The following is a 24380-nucleotide window of genomic DNA, read 5'->3' as shown; positions in this document are numbered from 1 at the left end:
GTGAGCAGGGGTCATGCCTGGGACGGGTTGCTCAGTGACCTCTAGGTAAGCTCGATTCCTGGTTGAGAGAACGGGGGGCCGGCTGGAGGCGGGGAGGCAGGGCAGAGCCCGTGGGGCGTCCGCAGTCCGCACCTGGCACCGAGGAGGGAAGGGGTCAGTGCTGCGCCTCGGCGCCCCCAGGCCCGACAGACACACAGGCCCCGGACGTGCCGACTGTGGCAAAGCCCCACCCCCACCCTCAGCCCCAGACCTGGAGCAAACAGACACGGAGGCATCTTCCAGTGCACTTTAATCAGAATTCCATCATCCGAAGAGTTCTCATAGCATACAATGTTGGGATGGGCATGTCAGCTTGGTCCTACAAATGGAATTTCCACAATTCGCACTTGAAACATGTATGAAAAATAAAATATATAATATTTAACTTTATAAATTTCCCCCACTTTACCACTTTGTCCTTAAAATAAATTACTATCCTCTGTCCAATAAATTAAGCAGCCTGGAGTCACTAAGCAACTATCGGCCGAATGACTTCCTTTTCCTGAAGAAGTTCTGGGGGAAATCCTTGAGACAGTCCACAGCTTATAGCAATCAACGTGAATGAAAACTAGCACATTCCTCACAGTGGGGCGAAACATCAAAAATGGGAGCCTGCTAATAATGGCTGTTCTTTTCTGTTAGGAAAAAAAATGAAATCCCCCTAACCACACCGGATGGTTGTAGAAGCTGCAACTGAACGTTTGGCACCAGAGGAGTGAAGAGGCTTTTCAGAGAAGCCATTCCCAGCGATGATCCTATCAAAGCATCGGTCGGAGGGAGAGGTGACAGAGGGGCATGGAAGGCTGCCGCGGCCCTTCTCCAGAACGCCCTTCTGAGTTCCAGCTCCCAGCCCCCTCTAGAGGCAGTGACGCCCCCTCCACCTTGGAGAAGGCAGGGCATTGTCTGGGCAGCCTGCCTTCCTCAAGCTCAAGGGTTCCTTACAGCGGAAAGAACACCAAGAGAAAGCCCTTCCGCGGGTGGTGGGGGCTGCTTTGCTGCGTGATCAGCGGACAGCAGGATACACTCGATACATAAGGGACACAGATACTCGGGTGGGATGGCCACATGGCCTCGAAAGGGGACAGACAGAAGGCGCACGTGAGACACCAAGGATCCGGGAGGGTAGGCAAGGCTGTGATTCACTAGCAACTGTAGGGGCTCTGAACAGGGCCCCGAAGACCTTGATCCCCCCCACCCCCAGCAGGAAGTCAGGTATCTTCCCACCTGCAACTCAGGGCCTCTTCCCTACTCGACACAACAAAATCTTGGGAAGGAACAAAGAATCCAGTGACAGGTGCTGCCACAGAGCCTCAGTCTTAGAGATTCCCTGGGAACAAGCTTTGGGGGCCCCAGGCCACTGTGGCAGGGGCTCTATACACAGTTTAATTGGGGGAGCAGGTGGCCTTGCACTTCCGACAGGAGACACCAGCCCCAGGTCCCTAGACAGAGAAGAAGGTAGCTACAAGTCAAGGAGACGCTCCTCACAGGTCTCCACGGGCCACTTTGAAGCCCCTCCAAACACATCAACGTTGTTGTCCACCCAGGGTATGATGTTGCCTGGCATGTTTGTGGAGCAGTTGGCGATGTTGACAATTTCTTGTGCGCGAAGGACGCGGTCCCATATGTTGAACTGGCTGAGCTCCCCCACAAATGCCTGTGTGGCGTCGAACCTGCCCCCAACAGTGTCCTGGGAAGGGGGGGAACAGAACCACATCGGCACAGGTTCAGAAAGCAAACGTGCCCGCTAAATCTCCAGGGATGTAATGGCCTTGGGAAGGGGTGCAGAGTGAGGAGGGGGAGGGGGAGACTGAAGCATTTTCCCGACTCCCCCCAACTCTGACCTCACTCCCTCCCTGACCCGATTCCTGCACATACCAGACTTCTAGGACATGCCAAACTACCCCGAGGCTACAGTGGAAAGACACTGGCCCAAAGTCCCAAAGCTAACACTAGACCCGGGTCTCCAGACTCCCAGCCCTTCCCAGCGGGGAAGTCACAGGGTAGTGAGGCAGGGAGTGGGCCAAGGATGGGCCCAGACTCAAAGCTCTCAAAGGAAATGGTCTCTACTCCCTGGCTTTCAGCAAACCTCAAACACAGACCCAAACATCAACTTTTATCTGTCCAAGAGCAGACAAGCAACTTAGATTTCCTCTGTCTCAGGGAGTGAGGACAGCCTCTGCGGTCACGTTCCCACCCCTAGCTCCCCCGAGGGGCTGAGCATCACACAGGCATGCCCCACGACACTGAGCCAGCAGCTCCCAGAAGATGCCATATCAGCCCCGGGCACCCTGAATCAGTGCTGTGCCCAGCAGAGGTCAAATGCCTAGAGAGAGAACCCATGGTCACTCCATGGCAGCATGAGCTCAGGGACACTCCTACCCACCTATGGTGGACTCCATTCTGGAATCTATCTGGACCCACCATACCACAACTGGGTCCCCCCGCCCCTGGCCCCTCAGGTCATAAGACAGAATGGACCCAGGTGGCCATCACACCACAGTGGCCAGGTGTGGCAGGCTGACAGCTGGGAGGGCTGTGGGGGTAGGGGGTAGCCTGCAGGCGCGGCCTCGTGATGCGTGGCTGGCCAGCACACCCCATCCTGCATCCCCTGCACCTACCTGTTCTTGCCCAAGGATCAGCACCCCACCTGGCTTGATAGGGTGCCAGGGGGCCAGGTTCTCCCCCGTGCCGAGTTTCTCTCCATCCTGGAAAGCTTCCCACATGCCATCCCGTGTTGTCCAAGTGATACAGATGTGGTGCCACTTGCCGTCACTGACGAACAGGGGCAGCTGTGCAACCTGTAGGCAGCAACATGCAGGTGAGGCCCCCCCCATGGGGTTCCCAGGAGTCTGATGCGCACAGGGACCAGAGATCGTGCTGCTCCCAGCTGGTTACCCCTTCTCTGCTATGTGGGAAACAGGGCCTCGGTCTGTGTGTGTGCGAAACACAGACACTCAAGAGGAAAGAGACAGCCTGGGGACATGCCCCTAACCCCACGGTGGCCCGGCTTGCAACTGGACACCCTCAGTCCCCGGCTTGGCTGAGAATCTGGGACACTGCGCAGACCAAGCAGATGTGAAGAATCAGCCCCCGCCTGGCCACACTCGGCCCGAATGCCTCGTGCTGAAGAACCTGAAGGAATCTTTGGAAAACAATCAGACTAGGCGTCTACACTCGAGGCAGGATCTCAAATTCTACCACGGCACTTGGGGACTGTGTGTGTCCTCCTGTGCAGAAAACCAAAGGCCTACAATTACGTGGGAGTGTGTGCTGGGGTGGGGGGGAGGGGGAGGCTGCACATTCAGACCCCCATACAGAACCAGGGGAAGGGCATTTCTGACCCACATGGTCGCCTGCAAGCATCCTGTGAGCACCACAGACCAGCCCAACCAGGAACTGTCCTGTTGTTACTGCTGGTATCCTAGCAACCTGGCGCTTCCTCCTGGGAATTGGCTGTTTACATGCCACCGAACCCAAAAGGAAAACAAGGTTCTGGGCCCTCCTGTGTCCAAGAGAGTTATTTAGAACAATTAATCCCTGGCTCAGGAACATGGTCACCATGAGACAGAGCCTGGCAGGGAGATTCCACGCCATTTCCCACTTACACAAACCCCACCCAGGGCAGTTCAGTAATAAAAGCAGGGTAAGGGGCCAGGGTAGAGGCAGCAGGGAGCCAGAGAGGCCATTCAAGTGCTCAGCTCCAGCAAGGATGTGAGGACACATTTTTGGCTATGTTGAGTCTGCCTTCAGAATGGAAGTTTAAGTGGGGCTCCTAGAGGTCTCACAGATGCCCAGAGCCAAGTTCTCGAGGAGATCATGCTCTTGAACGATGAAACCAGCCCGTCTATTAAAAAAGGATATTTACTCTACAAAAGGCAATACTATAGGGGCAGAGAACAGATCAGTGGTTGCCATGGGCTGGGGTAGGGGCAGAAGCTAACTACGCAGGGGAATGAGGAAATTGTGTGTGGAGAGGGGGGAGTGATGGAACGCTTTCATATTTTACTTGCGGTCACACACTGCATGCATTTGTCGAAAGTGGTCGAACTGTATGCTAAAAACTCTCGGTCTTACTGTATGTAAATTATATCTCAATAAACCACCTCCAAAAGATATGCTGAGAAGTATCCTCCACAGAGAAAGACACACACACACTCCCCCTCCCCTAATCAGCATGGCCCTGGAGAACAGCCCTCACTGACTGGCCCAAGGGCCAGTGACGATTCAGGCTGGCCCAGAGAGACCTCAGCTCTGTTCCTTCGATGACCTCTGGCCTGGACCCTGAGATGCTTCTAGGCCAGACTCCCACCTTGGATCTCCACCAGCCATAGCCGCCCACCCCTCCTGCCCTAGGCCGGGCTGAGTCTGTCACCATTCCAAGAAGGACAGCCCTACAGCAGCTGGCTGTCAGACTCTGCAGCACCCTGACTGTTGCCGTGATGGGGGAAGGTGGCAGTCTAAGCAGGCCTCACCTTGTCGTTGATGAGCAGCTCAATGGGGTTGTTACCCCACTCTATCAGCACAATCTCATTGGCCTGCCCAGGCACCGCGTAAGAAAACGGGGTGCCGATGCCCGGCAAGGCGCTAGATCGCAGCCACAGGCAGATGGTGAAGGCATACAGTTCAGGCAGCGTCTTCTTGATCTTGCCGTACAGGTAGTTTGTGCGGAGGGGGAGGGACACTTTGAACGCATCAGGAGACTTGAACGCACTGTTGCCTGGGGGGGGTGGAGAAGAGAGGCCGCGAGGCGTTAGCCTGCTCCCCGCTGGTGCAGCCCAGAGCGACTGCTCTCCTGGGCCCCCACTTCCCCCAGACTGGTGGTCCCTTGAGCCCCAGAGCACCTGCTACTGGGAAGCCGCTGTTCAAAGTTCTACAACCCAGGAGTAAACAAGAACCTCCCTGCTCCTAAAAGCTGGAGGAAGGAGGAAAGCTGGATTTAATTTTCTGGTTAGAGGCGTCTGGGTGGCTCACTTGGTTGAGCGTCAGACTTTGGCCCAGGTCATGATCTCACAGTTCATGGGTTCAAACCCCACATCGGGCTCTGTGCTGAGAGCTCGGAGCCTGGAGCCTCCTTCAGATTCTGTCTCCCACTCTCTCTGCCCCTCCCCCGCGCATGCTCTATCTTTGTCTCTCTTTCAAAAACAAACATTTAACAAAAATAATTTTCTGGTTAAATTAAGCCGGAAAACCCTTCCTCGGCTATTTTCTTGAAATCCTGGCTCCTTCAGCAAGGGCGGGGTTGGAACCCTGATGGACTTGGAGGCAGGAAGTCTTAACAGGGACCTGGGCACTCAGTAAACACTTGTCAAGTCCCTGTCACTTCTCACCCTAAAGAATCACTGCCACCCAGGCAAAGGAGTCCACGGCCATGTTTGGACACTACAACTTAATTGAGAAGTGGCTTTTTGGACTAAATCCCTGACACGGACCACCTTGCTCATGATTTGCCCTTTTCTCAAGAGAAGACTGCATCTGTTGACCATTTCCTGCGGTTTGGAACCAGTGGGAGGCAGAGAAATACAGAGGTTTACCTCCCCGCTGAGGTTAGGCACACCTCGCCAGAGCCTGGAGCCTTTGGGGTCCACCTGGGACTGATGAGGACCCCCTGACTGTCCCCATGTAAATGGGGTTTCCAAAATCTTTGAAAGCAACTGGTACTCTTCACGGGGTCTAAGTAATTTCCAATAGTTTTGATTTAATCCCAAAATTAACAACAAAAATAAATACATGGAAGGCAAGATCCGGTCTCTGGTTATCACAGATTCTGAAGTTTGTGGGGTACCACCCAACCCTGTGAGTTGTCAGGGCAAAAGCTTCCCTCTTATTTGGGCATTAGAAGCTGCCAGGGAAGAAGCCCGAACACCCTTCGCTCATTTGACAAGTATTTATTAGACATCCGCGAGGGGTCAGAAGGACTCCGTCACCATGAGAAACAGCCAGGCTCTCTGGACCCAAAACCGACGGAGCCAAACTGCCTGTGTCTCTGGTGGATGAATCAGCCCCTTCTGTAGAACGCAAGCCAGAATGGATGAGCCCTTCTCCACTACAATGCCCCCAATTCATTTGTGTTCATAGTATATAACGCATAAGAAGCTCTTTGATGCCATGGTGTGAACTATAGAACCAAGGAAGACCTAAACAGAAAGGCAATAGGGCTCAGCATCGCCCTTTCAACCTCTCTGGAACAGGCGGCAGAGAAACACTAGACTCTGGGTCTCATGGGTACTATTTACTCGGATCGGCTGATTGTGTACTCTTGCCTCATCTGTCCTGACCTCCCAGGCCTCGGGGCTGCTAAGCACCTGGTGAGGGCTGGCAAGACCTGGTCACCCGGGGAAGGCGAGGGGGCCCCCGGCAGGGCATAGGCCGGGGCTCACCCCGTGTTAGGCTGAAGCAAAATCAAGAGACTACAAAGCCCCAACTCCTGATTTTGCAGGTTGTGCAGCCGAGACACCGAAGCTCAGAGGAGCGAGGTGACTTACCCCTCAGTCACACAGCTAATGAATGACAGAGCAGGGAGTGGCAGTCCTCCCTTAACTACGTGCAGCCCCTAGTATTTAGTCTGCAAACGGCCGTGTTCTTCATGAAGGCATGGTTATCTAATAAAGAGAAATAGCTTCTATCCCGGCAGGTGGGCAGGCTTGCTGATTTAATAAGGCTCAGTGTCGGTAATATCGTTAGCTAGGTGACAACAGATAGGTTTAATTAGACCTGGGAGAGCCGAGGGGCAGAGGAGGGGGCCCACACCCTGAAAGCTGGTGCCCTCTATTTATATCAAACAGCTTGGAGGTTCAGAGGAAACTTAGTTAAAACCAATTAAGGCATTAAAAGGCCTGACCAATAAATCAGAGGCTGCAGGTGGCAGACAAGTGAAAACGGGTGGGGGCAGTGGGGGCCAAAGAGAGAAGTGTTCTTCCCAGTGGCAAGGTTTACTCAGACTCTGAGACGGGCTGTGCCTGGCTGGCTGGCCCCCACTCTGGAGGCCCCTGCAGACGAGCAGGTCCCACAACAAAGAAAATGAGCATCCGTGGGTCCAGGGGGCACTCAGGGTTGGATGCTCACCACTGGGCTCTGGGGAGCCTGCTGCTCAACAGGGCTAGAGCCCACACACTACTCTAGGCTACAGCCTCCAAGCCTCTCATCTGCGGGGGTCACCACCAAGTTCAACCCCAGCTCTGCAATCTGCTGGACACGTGGATGCAAGCATCTGATTCGGTCCCTCATCCATCACTAATACCTACCTCATAGGGTTGTTGCAAGGGTCACAGAATGTGGAAGTCACAGCCTAGTGTCTGGCCCAGAACAGGCACTTAATGGGCAGGAGATGATGGACCGAGGGCCAGAGACCCCTTAAGCCCCCACTTTGCACATGCTTGAGGTCCATTTCCTCGGGGCTCAGCAGGATGCTCTGAAGAACACGTTATATTTTCCACTCACGGTCTATCTGGGGACTGGGAGTTTATCTACCCCTTTAGACTGATCACAAACAGGACAGATACAAACTCAAAGTTACCCAGGAGACAAACTGGTCAGCAAATGACCACTTTCCTCGAAAGACTCATGCCCGAACGGGGTGGAGCACACAGAAGAATTCTAGAGTCAAGGTCCTGGGGGCCCTACAGGAAGGCCAGTCAGGGGCCCTGGCCTGCAGAACTGGGCTCCAGCTAGGACATGGCCCTCCTTTCTGTGCCAGAAGAGCTCCGAGGGCTTCTGCAGAACTTACGTACTGAGAGTGTGGGTGCTGGAACGAGGCTGGGGATGGGAGGGACGGTGACAAAGCGGCAGCTCCCGTGTGGCCAAGGCCCAGGCCCCACCTCGGGCCCCCCCCCCCCCCCACAACACACCTCTGGCTGAAAGCTTTGGAGCATTTTTCTCACTGGTGTCACGGGTGTAAGAGAAGTCCTGTCTCACCGGTGTGACGTGTCCAGCACACTGCCTGGCACTACTCCACACTAACTCGGCAGCCTTCTATCGACCTACATCCTTGTAGCAACTTGGCCACCGTGCCTGGCAAGCTACACAGCGTATCCGTGCATAACGCCAGTGGGCCAGGGTTGGGGCTGATTCCTGGCAGGACCATCCTCAATCACACTTATTATTTGCTCAGCCAGCCACAGGCCATCCCCACGCAGTGCCCCATCACTGCAGACACTCTGGGTCCAACTGCAAGGGATGGAAACCAGGCCGCTCCCAGGAGCCATCGGCGCCTTCAGTCTCCACCAAGTCGAAGACGTGTCAACAAGGCTGTGAAGCCGGGCAACCTTCAGGCAGAAACCCTAAACCCCTGTGCACCAGGAGAGACGCCTCAAGTTGAAAGAGACCCCGTCTCATTTGAGAAACGGAGAAGGCAAAGTGGAGCGCTGCTGGAATGGTAAAGAATCCCGCGGTTTTCCGCACATAGGACGGGCAGGTTCGGGGACGATGTGGGAGGAGCAGCCGCAGAACCAAGCGCAAAAAGAGTCAGCAGGCAGAGGGGTCTGGAAGCCACCACTCCCTCAAGGGCCCTAGTGGCCTGATGTGTAAATGGGGAAGGAAGACCGCTGCGGGGCTAGCCTCTCTGCCCCGCTTGGAGCCCAGCCGCCCTTACCCTGCAGCCAAACACCAAGGCAGTGGGGTGGAGGGCTGGGAGGGACGTCAGCCAGAGGGCGACAGAGGAGCCGGCCAAGAACTCACCTCGCTCCAGCTCAGTCACCCTCAGCAGCAGAGCGTTCAGCGCGCTCTCAGTCTTCTGCCGGTGAGCGGAGGTCTCATTGTGAAGCAGGGACTTCTCGTCCTCCAGCTCGGCCACCTTGCGCAGCAGCTGACTCTCCAGCTCCCCCAGTCGCCGCTGGAGGACCTCTCGGAAGTCGCCGGGCAGCACCGCGGTGGACACGTTCGCTCGGAGCTGGTGCTTCCAGTTGGGGAGAGGGACGCGTGAAGAAGTATTAAGGCCATTTAGACAGAAATTGTGAAACGCAGCTCTAAAAGCCCAACCACACAGGGAGAAGCTTCCCAAACGGGAGTGTTAAACCGTGCCAAGGGGCGCACTTCACTGATGCTTTTTTTCTTCTTTTGTATGGAAAGGATTTCAAAGTCAAACAAGAATTACCTTGCTGCAATATCTGAAACTTAGGAATTTCATTTTTCTCTCTCAGAAAGCTGGTTTTCTCCTCTTGCTAAAAAGTCAAAATTTTAATCACTATCCACCATTCTTGGGTTAAGACTGCAACAGAGCTACGACTAAAAAAAAATTGCTTATCAAATGGTACTCAAAGCTGATGAGCCTTCATCTAGAAATGAAAACAGCTTCCAAATTCCCATGTGGCAAAAAGGTGAATAACCATGCTTGCCAGAGATGTTACTGGAAAATGAGAGCTCTAAAACATGACACTTCTGAATTCCAGGAATCTCTGCTTTTAATGCTGTTTCTAAATCCTCACTTCCTCTTTATTTTACTCCTCTACCATCATGTTGGCTCTGGAGGCACACTGCCACTGCCTAGCCATGAATCCTTGGCAAGCTATGTACCCTCTCTCTAAAGCATTCCGAATTGTAAAATACAGTCAGTAGGATCTGCCTCAAAGGACTGTTGTAAGGGTTAAAATTAGCACGACTGGTGCATATTTAGTGACTAGAAACGTTCGCTGTTGTTAATCATCATGAATCAGGGAATATACAGATGCTGAAAATACTACATTTAGCCATCATGCCGCGGGAAATCCTCAAATAATTTTGCAATAATTACCACCTGTAATTGAAACCTAGTTTCCCTAATAAGTATTCTGGTAAACGTTTCCAACAGAAACATCCACGCTTCTTAAATAGGATTTGAAAGTGAAAATGAAGTTACATGAGAATTTCTTTCAAAGTTCCAAACTGCATACGCCTTCCAAGAAAGCACGGAGTAAGGTTCCTTCTCCTTTGGAAGGGCACCTCAGAAGGTCGCAATTTGTGGACAGTGTCTTTGAAGTTAACGGGGTTCCTCCAAGGCGCGAACTGGTGTGGCCCGTGACCCGCCCGCGATCGCCCCCGGCAAGACCCTCAGGTCTCCGCCCGCTCGGGTCCAGCACGAGCTGATTTATAAAAGGAGAACACGGGACGCCCAGGGCAGCTGACCTCACGCGGCAACCTCATATCACCGGGCACAGCTTCTGGGAGCGCGTCCGGCTCCGAAGGACTCGGAGATCTACAAGAGGTTAGAGGTTCGCTCGCTGGAACCTCGGGAAGTGACTGACCACCCGGCGGACAGTCCCGGCACGCGGGGAGGGAGTTAACCCCTTCCTTCCAACAGGAAGCGGGGTGGGGGCGGACTGCGAGCCACCCAAGTAAGTTGGCGAGCAGGACCGAGAAGCCCTCCCCTGACTCCAACCGCAGCTCGCCCCGCGTCCGGGCCCGCCCAGGCTGGCAGGCAGGACCCTGCGCCCAGCCTCTGCCCCTCTCCTCGGATCCTCCCCCCACCAGAACCCCCGCACCCGGCTACCTCGAGGCTCTCCAGGCGGTCCTTGAGGGTCTGCAGCGAGCGGCTGAGCTGCTCCACGACGTGGCCGGGGTCCCGCGGTAGATCGCCCATGGTGTCCTTGCCCGCGGCCGTCCGGCCCGGCGCCTTGCCGCCCGCCAGCCCCTCGCAGCGCGCCAGCTTGCCCGTGAGCTCGCGGATGGCCTCGCGCTGCGCGCCCAGCGTCTCCTTCTGCTGCACGACGGTCTCGCGCAGCTGCAGCACCGCGGTCCGCAGCTCCTCCTCGGGGCTCAGCGCGCCGCCCTGCATGGGCATCGCGGGCAGCGGGCAGCCGGCGCGCGCCGCCTCCGGGGGCAGCGCGGTGCACACGAATCGGCTGCCGGGCGCCGGGCCGTCCTGGGCGCCGGCGGCCACGGCGAGCGCCACGCCGGCGGCCAGCAGCGCCAGCATCCCGCCGCCGCAACGCTCACTCCAGCATCTGCGGGCGAGCGGGAGGGCGCCGTCGGGGCGCGCGGCGGAGGCGTCTCCGCGGCGGGCTGCAGCCGGGCACGCCGCTCGAGGGCAGCTAGAGCGCGGGAGCCGGTGGAACCGTCCGCCTAACACAACGCGCTCGCTCCGCCCGGCGCAGCGTTCTGCTCTTACCCGGCCCGCGCGCCCTTTCTTAAGCTGGGGGGGGGAGGGAGGGGGAGAAGGCCCTGGCGCGTGGGGCGCAGCGCCGCGAGCTCTGATTGGCCCGGCTGGGCGCACGTCAGCGAGGGGGCGGGGCGGGGGCGCCTTCTCGCGGCTGGCGGGCGGGCCTGTGGGGCCGAGCCGGGGGCGCGAGCGCGGGGTCCCGGGGCCCCCAGCAAGGAAGAACTGAGGGAAAAGGGGGGAAAAACACTTGAGTGCCTTCGCGAGCCTTGGCCGGCGTGTCCAGGCGCCCCGAGGACCCACCCGAGGACGCAGGCGTCGCGGGCTGAAGAGAAGCCGGGAGCTTCCCCGGGGCGCCTTCTGGGCTTCCGGCGCGGCGCGAGGCCTCGCTCAGCGGCCACCGCCGCCCCCCGTGGGGAGGGACCCCCGCCTCCCAAGTGAGGACAGTGAGGAGGAGCCCAAGGAGGAACTCGAACCCAAGGCTGCCGTCGAGAGACCCCTCCTCCCCCGCGGGCCTCGTGGGCTTCCCGGTGCGGGCCGCCGCGCCCGCGCCCGCGTCACGCGAAGGCGGGAAGGAGACGCATGACGGTCGCCCCCGTACACGTCCACCCTCCCGGTCCCCACTCCCACCCGCCGCCTGCGGAAGACTTCTCAGGTCCGCGGGCACCGGAAACGCGCGCCGGATGCCGACTGCGCGGAGGGGGCGCCCGCACACCCTCGCGCGCGCGCGGCCCCCACAGGGGGGCCCGGCGCGGGGGCCGGAGTCACGAGGCCGCCCGCAGAGCCGTCGCGTGCGGGCCTGGCGACAGCCCAGCAGGTGGTGTGACCTTACTCAGTGAGGCCTGGGCTCCTTGGCATCGTCGGAGCGCGGCCACGGAGATGGCACCGCGTAGTATACCGGGGCCCCACCCTTGCGAGCGGGCTGCCCGTAGATCCACTTTCCCAATTTGACGCCGCTGTCCGCTCGTTCTTGGAGAGCACAGCTTTGGACAGAAACCCCAAAAGGCAGGAGCAAATTTGTTTGAAAATCTTGGCTGTGGCGTGCAAACAAGTTCAGAGGGATTTTTGAGGCACAGCTACAGACTGAGCTGGTTTACTGCACATTATAAATGGAAACTTTTTTTTTCCTCCGTGTTTTTAAGAAATCCTGTTGCAAGGTCATTAATCACATTATCCATTATACCAGAAACAAATGGATTTGTCACTTGTGCACAGAAGCTGAGGTTGATGCTGAAAACAAATTGTATCAAAATAAATGAAATTATTATGATAATATAAAACAGACCGCAGTGATTAATCTCCAGAAACCAAATTTTGACCTGCTTTGCACTTCAAACAATAGCTTCTGTTATGTAAATAGTCGCGGGGTTTTCAAGGACAATGTTACTAAATTACGAGGAAAGTTCTATTCGTGGAAATCTCTTCATGGATAAACATCAGAGCCAGAAAATCTGTTCTCCACAACACCCAAAGCAGAGGACAATGGAAGTGATGATGGCTCAGGTAAGAATATAAGTTTGTAAAAAAGGTATGAGGTGGGGAGGAGGGAGACTGGGTAATGGGCTTATGCTGCTGCTGGTAGGGGTCACCAGGAGGCATCAGCTTCACCTAGTAAGCATGACCTTGAACGGGCTCATTCCTTCTACATCCTTACATCAGCTCCTTGAAAACCCCCAAAGTTCCATGGAGCCCACATATACACGGGCTGCAATAATGAAGGCAGTCAGGTTGCAAAACATGTTAAAAAATGTTACGTTTTAGATGATTCCATAAAGGCACCAAATCCAGACATGTTCAGAATGATCCAGGTAAGGATTTCGCTCTTCAGTTTTCACTCCATAGGTTTGATGATTTTTCCTGAGACCAAAGTGGATCTTAATTGGATGTCAAAATAGAGTAATATAGCCTATATTGTTCCCATACATCTATTCTTGACGCACACCGATGACATTTACGTTCGCAACTACTTGAAATGGATGCTTGTTCCTTTAATAATTAAATAAAGTCAAGTGTATTTCCAGAATCCTAATTTTCTCATGAACAAAGAAAGCAGTGTGTAAGAAGGCATAAAAATAACAAAGCATATATCCGAAAATAATTACTCTTAAAGTTCTCAAAAGAGATTCCAGTACGGGAAATTGTCAGTGAAATTGCCAAAGCCTGGGGAGAGAGACCCAGGCATTTAAGATGTTATTTCCTTTGGAGGCAGTATAATTAGAGGGCTTAGTTCACAGGGTATATGCTATTTAGGGTTTGACTTTGGCTTGCTGGTGCAGCAGAGAGTCTGCTGGCTTAGGAACGGGGGAACTGAGTCCTCATGCCCACTCTGTCACTAGCTGAGTGGTTTGGGGCAAGTCATTCCTCTTCCCTGGACCTCAGTTTGCTGTGTATCAGGTAAGGAGCTTAGACTAGACTCTTCCAAAGACCCTTCTGGGGTCTGATAGTTTGGAAAAGAATCACTGTTCGGTGTGACGAACGTTCCGGAGCCTTGTCCTTTCTGTTTGTGTTACGAACCACCTGTAGCCCAGGAGGAGTATGGGAAGGCGGGGTGTTTGCGTATCCGGTGGATAAACCTTCACACAAAGATGTGCCGTGGCTGTGGTTGAGACCTGCTCTTGGCAACGTGAAAGCTTGCCCTTGGTTTACTCACGGCACAATACTGTCTACCTGCAGGATCCCACACGTGTGACTCATGCTGTCCATAAGGATGGTTATGCGAGTGGCTGAGACCAGGGCCCACAGATTTTCCTCCACTTGAAAAGTCGTGCCGATCCTGCTGCAGTGAATCAGCTCCACCTAATCTCTTCGTGTAACTGATGCTGCAGCATAGTAACCACCCACTCATTCACTATGTCTCCTGGCTCCCAGGTCAGCTGAGAGCCCAGTATGGACTTAAACCGTGTGCTGGAAATCCTGATGAGCTCATTCCGCCTCCATTTTATTGCCCCATCTGTTTGCTTCCCTTGTTCTTCTCACATGCATTTTTATCTTGGTCTTCTGGGAAATGTGCTAATTTCCACCACGGTGTCAGAGGATCCCATCTTATACTTTTCTTACATTTCCTCTTCTCTTTCTCGGTGCCACTTGGGAAGTCAGGAATGGGGGTGTGAGCTCAATAACAGAATCCAAGGACAGCTTTCTGTGAACATGACTCAGGAACTGTCCTCCCTACTGAATTTCAGTTGGGAGGGGAACTAAGAGTGTGTGTGATGTTTTGGGATGTTTTTGTTTTGTTTAATTTTTTTTTTTCGATCGGACTCAGTGCAGATACAACAGAATTTGGAGGTTCCAGTGAATTGTAACAAATACTCTTTTATGCCTCAAATGCTAAGACCTTTTCAAGAGTGAATTTTTCACTAGGCTGAACTGCATGGTAAAGTAGAACATGCTTGAGCTTTGGAGTCTTGTTTCAGCTCTTGTTTCGATCCTAGTTTTATAACTTGCCATTTGACCTTGAGAGGATAGCTTAACCCTCCCTGAGCCTCATTTTTCTTATCTCTAACACCAAAGCTAAATTTACTGCAAAGTCTCATTGTCAGGCTTGAGCAAGATAATGTACATGAACATGTTGGGCATATAACAGGTGCACAAAAGATGCTAACTGTCCTTTTTTTTCCTCCTTTTCTCCACCGAATTTGGAGCTGAGTTATATGTTCTTTCAAAAACAAACTTATATTTTTTCCCCTTTATTTTCTATAATATCCATTTGGAATTAAAACAAGAATTCTTGAGAAAGAACAGGCCAACCTCTCTGGAGGAAAGAAAGGCAAGGGATGAGAACTCCAGGAAAATTTACTGGTGTCTCAACAAGAGAAAGTTATCCTATCCTCGCGCGCACGTGTGCGTGTGTGTGTGTGTGTGTGTGTGTGTGTGTGTGTGTTAAAACAAAGCATTGTTTTTTAACTTTAATTGCAAGATTCAATCGAACTACTTCACACCTACACTAACTTCGAATATATTACGAAACTATGTGCTTGAACCCACTAAAAGCTTTATAGTACTTAACATTTCAGTGATTCTGAGTTTGTATTGCTATAGGATCCTGATAGATTAAAAGCCCCCAGATAAAGCAAATGTTCTTTCTTCAGTGCATCTGGGTTCTTCTTGAATAACATATTTCTGGTTTGATTTTGTGATATGAGACATTGAGTTTCAGAAAATGCCCTTGTACAAGTATATGATCACACGTGGCTGGAAAGCCATGATTTGGGGATTGATTGTTAATACTACCCAATAGACTTCAACAAACAAAAAAGGCTTTTGGGGGGCACCCCCTGATTTTAGGCAATAGGACAAGTTGCTGGATAAACTAGAGACACTATCTTAGCTTAGTTTTTAAAAGTAAAGGACTGGGGATGGGAGGAGGCTGGAGGAAGGTTTCCTTGAAGCAGATACTTGAAGAATATGGTCTGAATTATTTTGTATTAGGAAACACTTAGAGCCTCACTTTTACACAAGTTACAAGTATTGAAATTGGCATATACCCGATAAAAATCGGTAGCTCAGGATCTCTGTAGAGTTTAGGTCCATAGTTAGCTTACTTGAATCTTTGGAAATGATAGTCAGGAGAGATTTTATAGAATTTTGAAGACTGAGAAACAGCTCGAGAGAGGTTAAGAGGTCATACAGCAGCTTAACAGCAAGGCCAAGCTGGAACTCAGGGTCTCTGGTTCCCAGTCAAGGGCTCTTTTCTCTGTCCCACTCCCTAACTTACTCATTAACCCTTTAAAATGCTTGGCTTCTTCAAAAACGGCTTTCTTAAAAAGTCAGTAATTTGCCACACCAGATCCAAAGACCACTTTTTGTAATTCTCCTAGAACTCATTACAGCATTCAACATTGTTAGCTAAGTCTTTTTTTATTATTATTATTATTAAAACTTTTCCACAACAAGCAAGCAAACAAACAAAACTTTTCCATTGTTAGTTTCTATAATAGCGTATTCTTCTGGCTTTCTTCCTTGCTTTCAGAGCATTTTTTTTTTTTTCTGTTTGTTCCCTGGGTCTTTTTTCATAGCCTACCCCTTCAGTAAATGTGTCCAAAGTTGAGTTGTCTTATCTCTCTCCTTTCTCTCACAGTGCTCTCTACCTTAACAAGTTTTATGCTTTTAGCAATGATCTCAACGTTTATTTATTTTTGGGACAGAGAGAGACAGAGCATGAACGGGGGAGGGGCAGAGAGAGAGGGAGACACAGAATCGGAAACAGGCTCCAGGCTCTGAGCCATCAGCCCAGAGCCTGACGCGGGGCTCGAACTCACAGACCGCGAGATCGTGACCTGGCTGAAGTCGGACGCCTAACCGACTGCGCCACCCAGGCGCCCCTAGCAATGATCTCTACATTAGTGACTCTGCCCCTGATCTACACAGAGTTCGGGAACATCATAAACCAATTGCATGCTGGACATGTCAATGATGTACCACCTCCGCTTCTAACTCAACATGTTCTCAACGAAATTCATTGTTCTTTTCTTCCTTTCTCTTTCCTTCCTCCTGTATTCCCTACTGCGATGTGTGAATGCTTTCCAAGTCCTCCAAATTGAACACTTTGGAGTTATCAGTGTCTCCTCTCCCGCCCTCCAGGTTCGTTCAAATTCTCATCAGTTTCTGAGTTCCAGTTGTACTTTTACAATCTGTCAACTCTCCATTCACTGCCACAACCTCATTACTTCTGTTCTAAGCTATACAACTGCTTCCTAACTGGATTCTCTAACTCCACCGTCTCCATTTCAGCATACATGCTGTTCCCAGGTCAGTTTCCTGAAAGCATATAATTTCTCAGAAACCTCCCGTGTTTCCCAATGCAAATTTGTAAACTCTTTGGTCTCCATTTTGTGCCCCCCCCCGTTTCCTATTTAACCCCATTTTATAAAATATTCCTTGATCACCTCCCTGTAATCAAAGGAAACTATTTGATGCTTTTCACACATGATCCATACTTTCCTTCCTTCAGATTTGGAGCCCGCGTTGTTTCCTATGTCTGGAATGACCTTTCTGCCAATTCTAGAGCCACATAAGCCATTCATCCGTCACAGCTCTCCACACACCTTACCTTCTTCCCAAAGTTTACCCTGATTTTGCTCACTCCAAAGTGACACTGTAAAGGACAGTAGTTTATTTGCATTCTTTATTTTCCTTACTACTTTCAGCTTGTAATATAGCTATCTTCTCCACTGGACTACAAGCTCCTTAAGGGCAACATCTAGGTCTGATGTACATTCTCCTTTCAATAAATATCTCGTTGGATGTGCACAATAGTGATAGTACTTTGAGAGAGAAACAAAGAAGATTTTGTTCGATGTATGATTTGTTCGGTGGTTTGGCAGGAGGAAAGTCACTATGTTAGATTGGCAAGGGACTTTTTCATGGAAAAGTTGGGAATTAGCCCTTTAAAAAGATAGTGGAAGGTATACTTGATAGGAATGTTGGGTATCCGAAGGAGCAGGCAAGAGAAGAAAAAGTTGAAGCCCTTGGAGGAAAACAAGATATGCAGTTAGCAATCTCTGACTTTTAGTCCTCTGTTCCAAATCTGTTGTTTCCAAGGATACCTTAGGATAAATTTATCTCATTTCCAGTAGATGTCACTCGCCTAGTCTGCGTAAGGAAAGACAGGGTCATTATTTTGGCCAGGTGACCATAGTAAGCTACTTGCAAGAATGAACAAAGTGTAAGTAGTAACAATGTTCAGTTTTAATTGAGCAAAGGAAAGTGGGAATTTGTGTCTGAAATGTCTACACATTCCAGACTTTCTGAAATTCTCCCAGATGGATACCCAGATGGAAGTGTTACAGAAATGGTGGAGGAAGGGTTAGCATTTTTTCCTGCTTGTTCTATAACACCACTTGGCAGGGGTTAAGGTGAAATTTAAAAGAATGAACCTCTCTCCCAGCACTATCAGAGGTTCCGAGCCCTCAGAGCAGTTGGTAATAGAGGGTTAGAGCCAAAACAAGTTCTCCATCATAGGAGATGTTTATTCTCAACATATTAGGTTCGGAGTTTCCTTGAGCTCTGAGCTGAAATTCTTATTGGCTCCTTCATCTCAGCTGAATTATTTATTCCCCGTGGAATCTTGATGTTCATACCTGGAACAGCCTCTCTCTGGCTGAATGAACGGTGCAAAGAGAGTGCATGTTTTAGATTGCTAATCAGAGAGGAATTGCACTGCTCCCAGCCTCCATCAGGGAATATGTTCATCTATGTTCCAGATGTCCCGTTGCCTTCTCCACTCAGCCCTGGACCACATGAAGCGAATTAAACCCTTCACGTACGTGGCTGCTTTTGTTGAAGAGGTGGCAGCTTCCAAGCAGACTCTTTCTGCTTCTGCTTTGTGATTCAGCCTAGCTAATGAACAGCCCATCTGAGTGGAAGGGGGGAAAGGACATTTCTCTTAAATGCAAGCAACCTAAATAAATACGTTCTCCTATTAAGATTTTCCTTCCTCTTCAGCAAGAGCCAGTTAAATGATCCTTGTTCCACTGCCCAACCCACGTGCATCCCAGCTGGAATTCATTACAAAATATTTAAAAACTCTTAAAATGAAGGAAAAAATCTTTGGTGGAAAGAGACACTGTGTTATGATTGGTTTTTTAAGTCTAGCTTCCTGAAAACTACATAAGATAGTAAAAGGGTTATGAGAACAAAGGCATAATGCTGTATTGCAGCCTTGAGTCTTTGGGTTTGACAGATAAGGTCAATTTAATGCCAAAAGGAAAAGAAAAAAAAAAAAAAAAAGAACCTCTCGTGGCATATGAAAGCAAAAAGAATCAGAGTCAATGTGTAGCACTTTAGGTCAAAGCTTAGACTCCAGTCTCTTTATTGTGTTTCATATTTTTCTTTGCTATTTTGGCACAAAAAAGAATTCTCTCACTTTCCAAACGCTGTAACAAAATAAATATGCATTGAGTATGCTACTTGAAACTGCGGCTAATGTTTTGATGTTTAGTGTTTATTTTTAAACAAATAAGCAGTATCATGAGTCCTGGTTTGAAAAGCACCTAAGCCACGTAGTATAAAGAATGTATGTGTTTGCTAGGTGTCATGGCGGGTGGGTAGTAAGGTAGGGACATTGCCATTTCCTTTGCAGTTGAAATCAATGTAAATCCTCCAATTACTACATAAATGTAATTCACAGTGCTTTGAGTCTTGCCGAAGATCATGCTCACAGAGTAAACTGGCCAGGGAGTATTATCTCAGCTGGATAATGATAAGGGATAAATACTTTGTTTTTATTAACTTCTGTGTCTCTGGCTTCGAATAGTGCCTGGCACGTTGTAAAAGCTCAATATTCGTTGTGAAAGGTGTGTTGTGATAGAGGGGCTGTATGCTTCCCAAAACATCATTCCCATGAATAGGAGGTATACTGATTTAGGGTAAAAGATGCATTCCTAACGTCTTGATCTAGAAGGTTTATTGATAGCTTAATTTGCTTCTGAAAACTACAGGAAAGACTACTACTATGTTGCAGTTGTAATTATACATTGGAGATGTGTAAGTCCAGGAAAAGCAATAGAGACAGAAGCCCTCCTAATTTTGACTGCCTCTTGGGGAATTAGAGAATGGAATAACAGCCTCACTCCAGAGAATAAAAACCTTAAAAGGGAATCCTTTGAGGAGAAGGAGCAGAAAACAGAGAACAGGCCTGAAAAGGCTTTTCCACTAGGATACATAAGCCTCAACTATTCTCTCTACATCATTGCAATTAACACTCCTTATGGAGCCTCAGTCACCATCCAAGCCACACAGACACACGTGTAACGGACGTTGTGAAGGGAACTTTGGAAATACAAAGCAAAAGAATGAGAACATTTACCTCCAGCACTGCTTATATCCTGGTTGCCATAATTCTCAAGCTATAAGCACGACACCTGGGGAATCTTTGAGTTGGCCTGGATTGAACAGGAGTTATTTCTGTGATGCCTCCTACTCATGTGGGCCACTGTTGACAACTGGGAGATACAAAGGGCTTGTTAGTTTTCCCAGGTCCAAATTAAAAGTGACCCCACTGAAGTTTTGTTGACTCATCAATCATCCTTATAAGCACATGCCTTTGGAAGTCTATTTTGGCAAATCTAAAACAGAAATGCTTTGTTGGGAGCTAACACATTGACCTGTTTCATGATTAGTATCTGAGCTGATGGATTGGAATAGAATGATACTGAAACTCAATTTCACAACATGCCTGACAGTTGGGAGAAATGAAAGCAACTGGGAAAGTAAGTGGCAGAATGAGGGGGAGGTCCTGCCCAGCGAAATTGCACATCTTTTCCAGAACCTATGGAAGGCCTAGGAATATGGTTTAAGAATTTCTGGCTGTGAAATAAGAACTTAGAGTCATGTCAAGTAGTTTAATGATCTAAAAGCTCAGCTTGAGCTCTCTTACATAATGACAGTTTTTGTTCCAGACAGAACATCCAATCCTTGAACACAACTAATATTAAATAAGGAATTCACTGTAGAGATGGACCGTGTTCTTAAGGTCACTGTCCCATCCATTGGATGAAGATAAATTATGTCATCAAATTCTCAGTCACTGGGAACATCCTTATCTTTAGGGATCTAGGCCAATAATAAATCAATTCCCTGGACAGGCAAGCGTGGCTTCAGTATTCTGCTTATTTCTCTCAGTTCCTGATTTGCCTAGTAATTTTACACAACCTTGTCAGGCTCTTTGGTGTTTTTAAGGAATTTTTAAAAATTCAGCTTTTAGTTGTTTTCAAAGAGAGGATCGGTCCAAATAACCAAGTTCCCTAACTCTGTTGAGCTCAGATTGCTCAAATTCGTTACGCTAAGAAGGGAGAAGATGAATGGATACTAGACACATGTGAAGATATGAGAATGAATGCAGTCCTTTCTTTCCCCTTTCCTCTCAACAAAATTCACCCAGCATCAAAAACTATGTAAGTTGATGAGAACTTCAAGTGTCACCTAGAACAACTCCCAGATCTCACAGTTGAGAATATTGAGATCCAAAAAGATAAAGGGGCAAATGTCAAGTTGCATAGTTAACTTTGGTGCAGTTCAAACAAGGAACTTCTGACTTCTCACCCAGCACATTACCCATCTCGCCTTGATTATCTCTTTCTCCATCTCATTTGCTATGATAAATCAAAGACCAGTTGTATTACCTTCTCTGTGTCCCATCCATCTATGGGCTACAGCTATTTATTTTTTAGGTAATCTAAAATAAGCCAATGAGGTCATTGGAGTTTGAAGGAGAAGATAGAGAAAGAGAACAGAAAAAATTCTTGCAGAAATAATGTTCTAAAATTTTCCAAAATTGATGAAAACTGTAAACTCATAGATTTAGGAAGCTCAGTGAACCCCAAGCACAATAAACATAAATGAAACTACACTAAGGCACATCATAATTAAATTTCTTAAAACCACTGATAAAGAGAAAAATCTTACAAGCAGTCAGAACATCTTTAAATTACTGAAAGAAAATCTGTGAATGTAGAATTCCATAACCCAATGAAAATATCTTTCAAAAACAAAAGCAAAATATGACATTTCAGACATACAGGAAAGAGAAAGAAAGAAAGAAAGAAAGAAAGAAAGAAAGAAAGAAAGAAAGGGGAAAAGAAAAGAAAAGAAAAGAAAAGAAAAGAAAAGAAAGAAAAATTGTCACCAGAACATCCATGGTGTGAGAAATATTGAAGGTAATTTTCAAGCATAAGAAAAACTATACCAAGTGGTAGTAATATGTCCAAGTCTGTGAAGGATTAATAAACACCAGAAATAATAACTATGGAGACTCTATGATTATCTACCTGAAAATCCTATGGAATCTGCAAAAAAAAAGCTACTAGAACTAATAAGTGAGTTTAAGAAGATTTCAGGATTCAAGATCAACAGACACAAATCTGTGGCATTTTTATATACTAGCAGCAATTAGAAATTGAAATTTAAAAATATATGATAGCAACAAAACTATGAAATGCCTAGAAATATATATATTGTGGCACCTGGGTGGCTCAGTTGGTTAAGTTTGGCTCAGGTCATAATCTCAAGGTTCGTGAGTTTGAGCCCTGCATCAGGCTCCATGCTGACAGTGTGGAGCCTGCTTCGGATTTTCTCTCTCTCCCTCTCTCTCTGCCTTTCCCCCACTTGCTCTCTTTCTCTCTCAAAAATAAATAAACTTAAAAAAAGAAATAAATGTCAAAAGATGTGCAAGACTAGTACATTAAAAATACAAAATACTGCTGAGAAAAATTAAAATGTAAATAAATGGAGAGATATGCCGCGTTTGTGGATTAGAAGACTCACCATTGTCACTTCTTCCAAAATTGACCTATAGATTTGGTGCAATCCTAATAAAAACTCTACCATGCTATTTTAATAGAAATTGATAGTCTACTTCTAAATTTCATATGGAAATTCAAAGGACTTAGAATGGCCAAAACACTTTTGAAAAAAAAGAACAAATTTGGAGGATTTACATTATGTGATTTTAAGTCTTGTTTTAAAGCTGCAATTATGAGGATAATGTGGTTTTGGAGGAATAATAAGCAAATAGATCAATGGAACAGATTAGAGAGTCCAGAAATAGACCCCACATATATCGTCAATTGATTTTTGACAAAGGTGTAAAAGTACAGTGGAGAAAGGAACATCTTTTAGAATTAAAAAAAAATTTTTTTTAATGTTTATTTAGTTATGAGAGAGAGACACAGTGTGAGCAGGGGAGAGGCAGAGAGAGGGAAACGCAGAATCTAAAGCAGGCTCTAGGCTCTGAGCTGTCAGCACAGAGCCCAATGCGGAGCTTGAGCTCACATACCAGGAGATAATGACCTGAGCCGAAGTCGGACGCTTACCGACTGAGCCACCCAGGTGCCCCAAGGAACGTCTTGTAAAAAATATTTTGTATCTATGCCAAAAACAAATGAAGTTTGACTTATATCTCACGTGATATTAAAAAGTAATCCAAAATGGATCATAGATCTAAATATAAAGCCTAAAGCTATAAAACTTCTAGAAGAAACAAAGGAGACGGGACGCCTGGGTGGCTCAGTCAGGGAGGCATCCGACTTCGGCTCGGGTCATGACCTCACGGTTGGTGGGTTTGAGTCCTATGTTGGGCTTTGTGCTGACAGCTCAGAGCCTGGAGCCTGCTTTGGATTCTGTGTCTCCCTCTCTCTCTGCCCCTCCCCTGCTCACGCTCTGTCTCTTGAAAAATGAATAAACATTAAAAAATTAAAAAATTAAAAAAAGAAACAGGGGAGAATCTTTGTGACCTCGGAATAGGCAAAGATTTCTTAGCCAACAGAACAATCCATTTCTAAGAGTAATACATTGAATTTCACAAAAATTAGGAACTTGTGCTCTTTGAAAGACACTGTTAAATTTTTTTAAATGCCATAGAATTGGAGAAAATATTTTCAAATTACAGGGCTGACCAAGTCCTTGTATCCAGAATTCATAAAAAGTCTTAAAACTTAATCATAAGAAAAGAGACAACCTAATAAATAAGTGGCAAAGGATTTGAACAGATGCTTCACCAAAGATGGTATACAGATGGGTAATGAGCATATGAAAAGATATACAACATCATTAGTCATTGAATAAATGCAAATTTAAACCACAGGATGTCTCTACACACCCACTAACATGTCTAAAATAAAAAGTCTGACCACACCAAGTGTTGGCCAGGGTGATCTCTCATATACTACTGTAGGAGTAGAAAATGGTACAACTACTATGGGAAAGTTTGACAGTTTCTTAAAAAGTTAAACATACGCCTAACTTATGAACCATCCCCTCTACTTCCAAGGTATTTACCAAAGAGAAAGGAAGCTGTGTTCATACAAAGACTTGTACATGAATGTTTATTGCAGCTTTATTCATAATAGCCAGAAAGTGGAAATAATCCAAATGTTCATCAATAAGTGGATGAATAAATAAATTGTGGTAAATACTCAGCAACAAGATAGAACGAGCCACCAATATATGTAACAATATGGACGAATCTGAAAATAATTATGCTGACTGAAAGGGGCCAGAGAAAGAAGAGTAATACTCATGACTCCATTTGTATAAAATTCTACAAAATGCAAAATTAAAACAGATCAGCAGGGGGAATAGGAGAGTGGAGAGGGACTGAGAAGGATTACAGATGGCCAAAAAGAAACTTGGGAAGGTGGATGTATTCATTATCTTGATTGTGGTAATGGTTTCATGGGTGTATACATATATAAAAACTTATAAATTGTACAGTTCAAATATGTGTTTATTTCATGTAAATTATACCTCAATATATCTTTTTTTTTTTTTAATTTTTTTT

At 48.1% G+C, this 24380-nt stretch overlaps 1 protein-coding gene and 1 long non-coding RNA gene across 2 annotated transcripts in view; one reads left to right on the top strand and one right to left on the bottom strand.

The window, feature by feature from the left end:
- Positions 1 to 272: 272 nt before the first annotated feature.
- NPTX2 (neuronal pentraxin 2) lies at positions 273 to 11132 on the bottom strand. The gene is made up of 5 exons (XM_045460407.1): positions 10499 to 11132; positions 8713 to 8929; positions 4512 to 4756; positions 2658 to 2837; positions 273 to 1726 (listed from the first exon to the last, which is right to left on the bottom strand). Exons 1-5 carry the CDS (start codon positions 10922 to 10924, stop codon positions 1499 to 1501), a joined length of 1296 nt encoding a protein of 431 aa, XP_045316363.1. The 5' UTR covers positions 10925 to 11132; the 3' UTR covers positions 273 to 1498.
- Positions 11133 to 11976: 844 nt separating this feature from the next.
- LOC123589149 overlaps positions 11977 to 24380 on the top strand; it is a 33577-nt gene continuing 21173 nt past the window's right edge. The window contains exon 1 of the long non-coding RNA XR_006708190.1: positions 11977 to 12607. This is a non-coding gene — a long non-coding RNA (uncharacterized LOC123589149). The remainder of the gene's footprint in view (positions 12608 to 24380) is intronic.

The sequence above is a fragment of the Leopardus geoffroyi genome, chromosome E3 (assembly GCF_018350155.1).
Source record: "Leopardus geoffroyi isolate Oge1 chromosome E3, O.geoffroyi_Oge1_pat1.0, whole genome shotgun sequence".
Classification (NCBI taxonomy): domain Eukaryota; kingdom Metazoa; phylum Chordata; class Mammalia; order Carnivora; family Felidae; genus Leopardus; species Leopardus geoffroyi.
Note: the sequence above shows the minus strand (reverse complement) of the source record. Positions and strands in the feature narration are given on the sequence as shown.

Coding starts and splice junctions, on each gene's coding strand:
- NPTX2 (XM_045460407.1), bottom strand. CDS start 10,924: ATGCTGGCGCTGCTGGCCGCCGGCGTGGCGCTCGCCGTGGCCGCCGGC. Junction 8,930..10,498: donor ACCGCCTGGAGAGCCTCGAG/GTAGCCGGGTGC, acceptor CCCAACTGGAAG/CACCAGCTCCGAGCGAACGT. Junction 4,757..8,712: donor GGTGACTGAGCTGGAGCGAG/GTGAGTTCTTGG, acceptor CACCCCCCCCAG/GCAACAGTGCGTTCAAGTCT.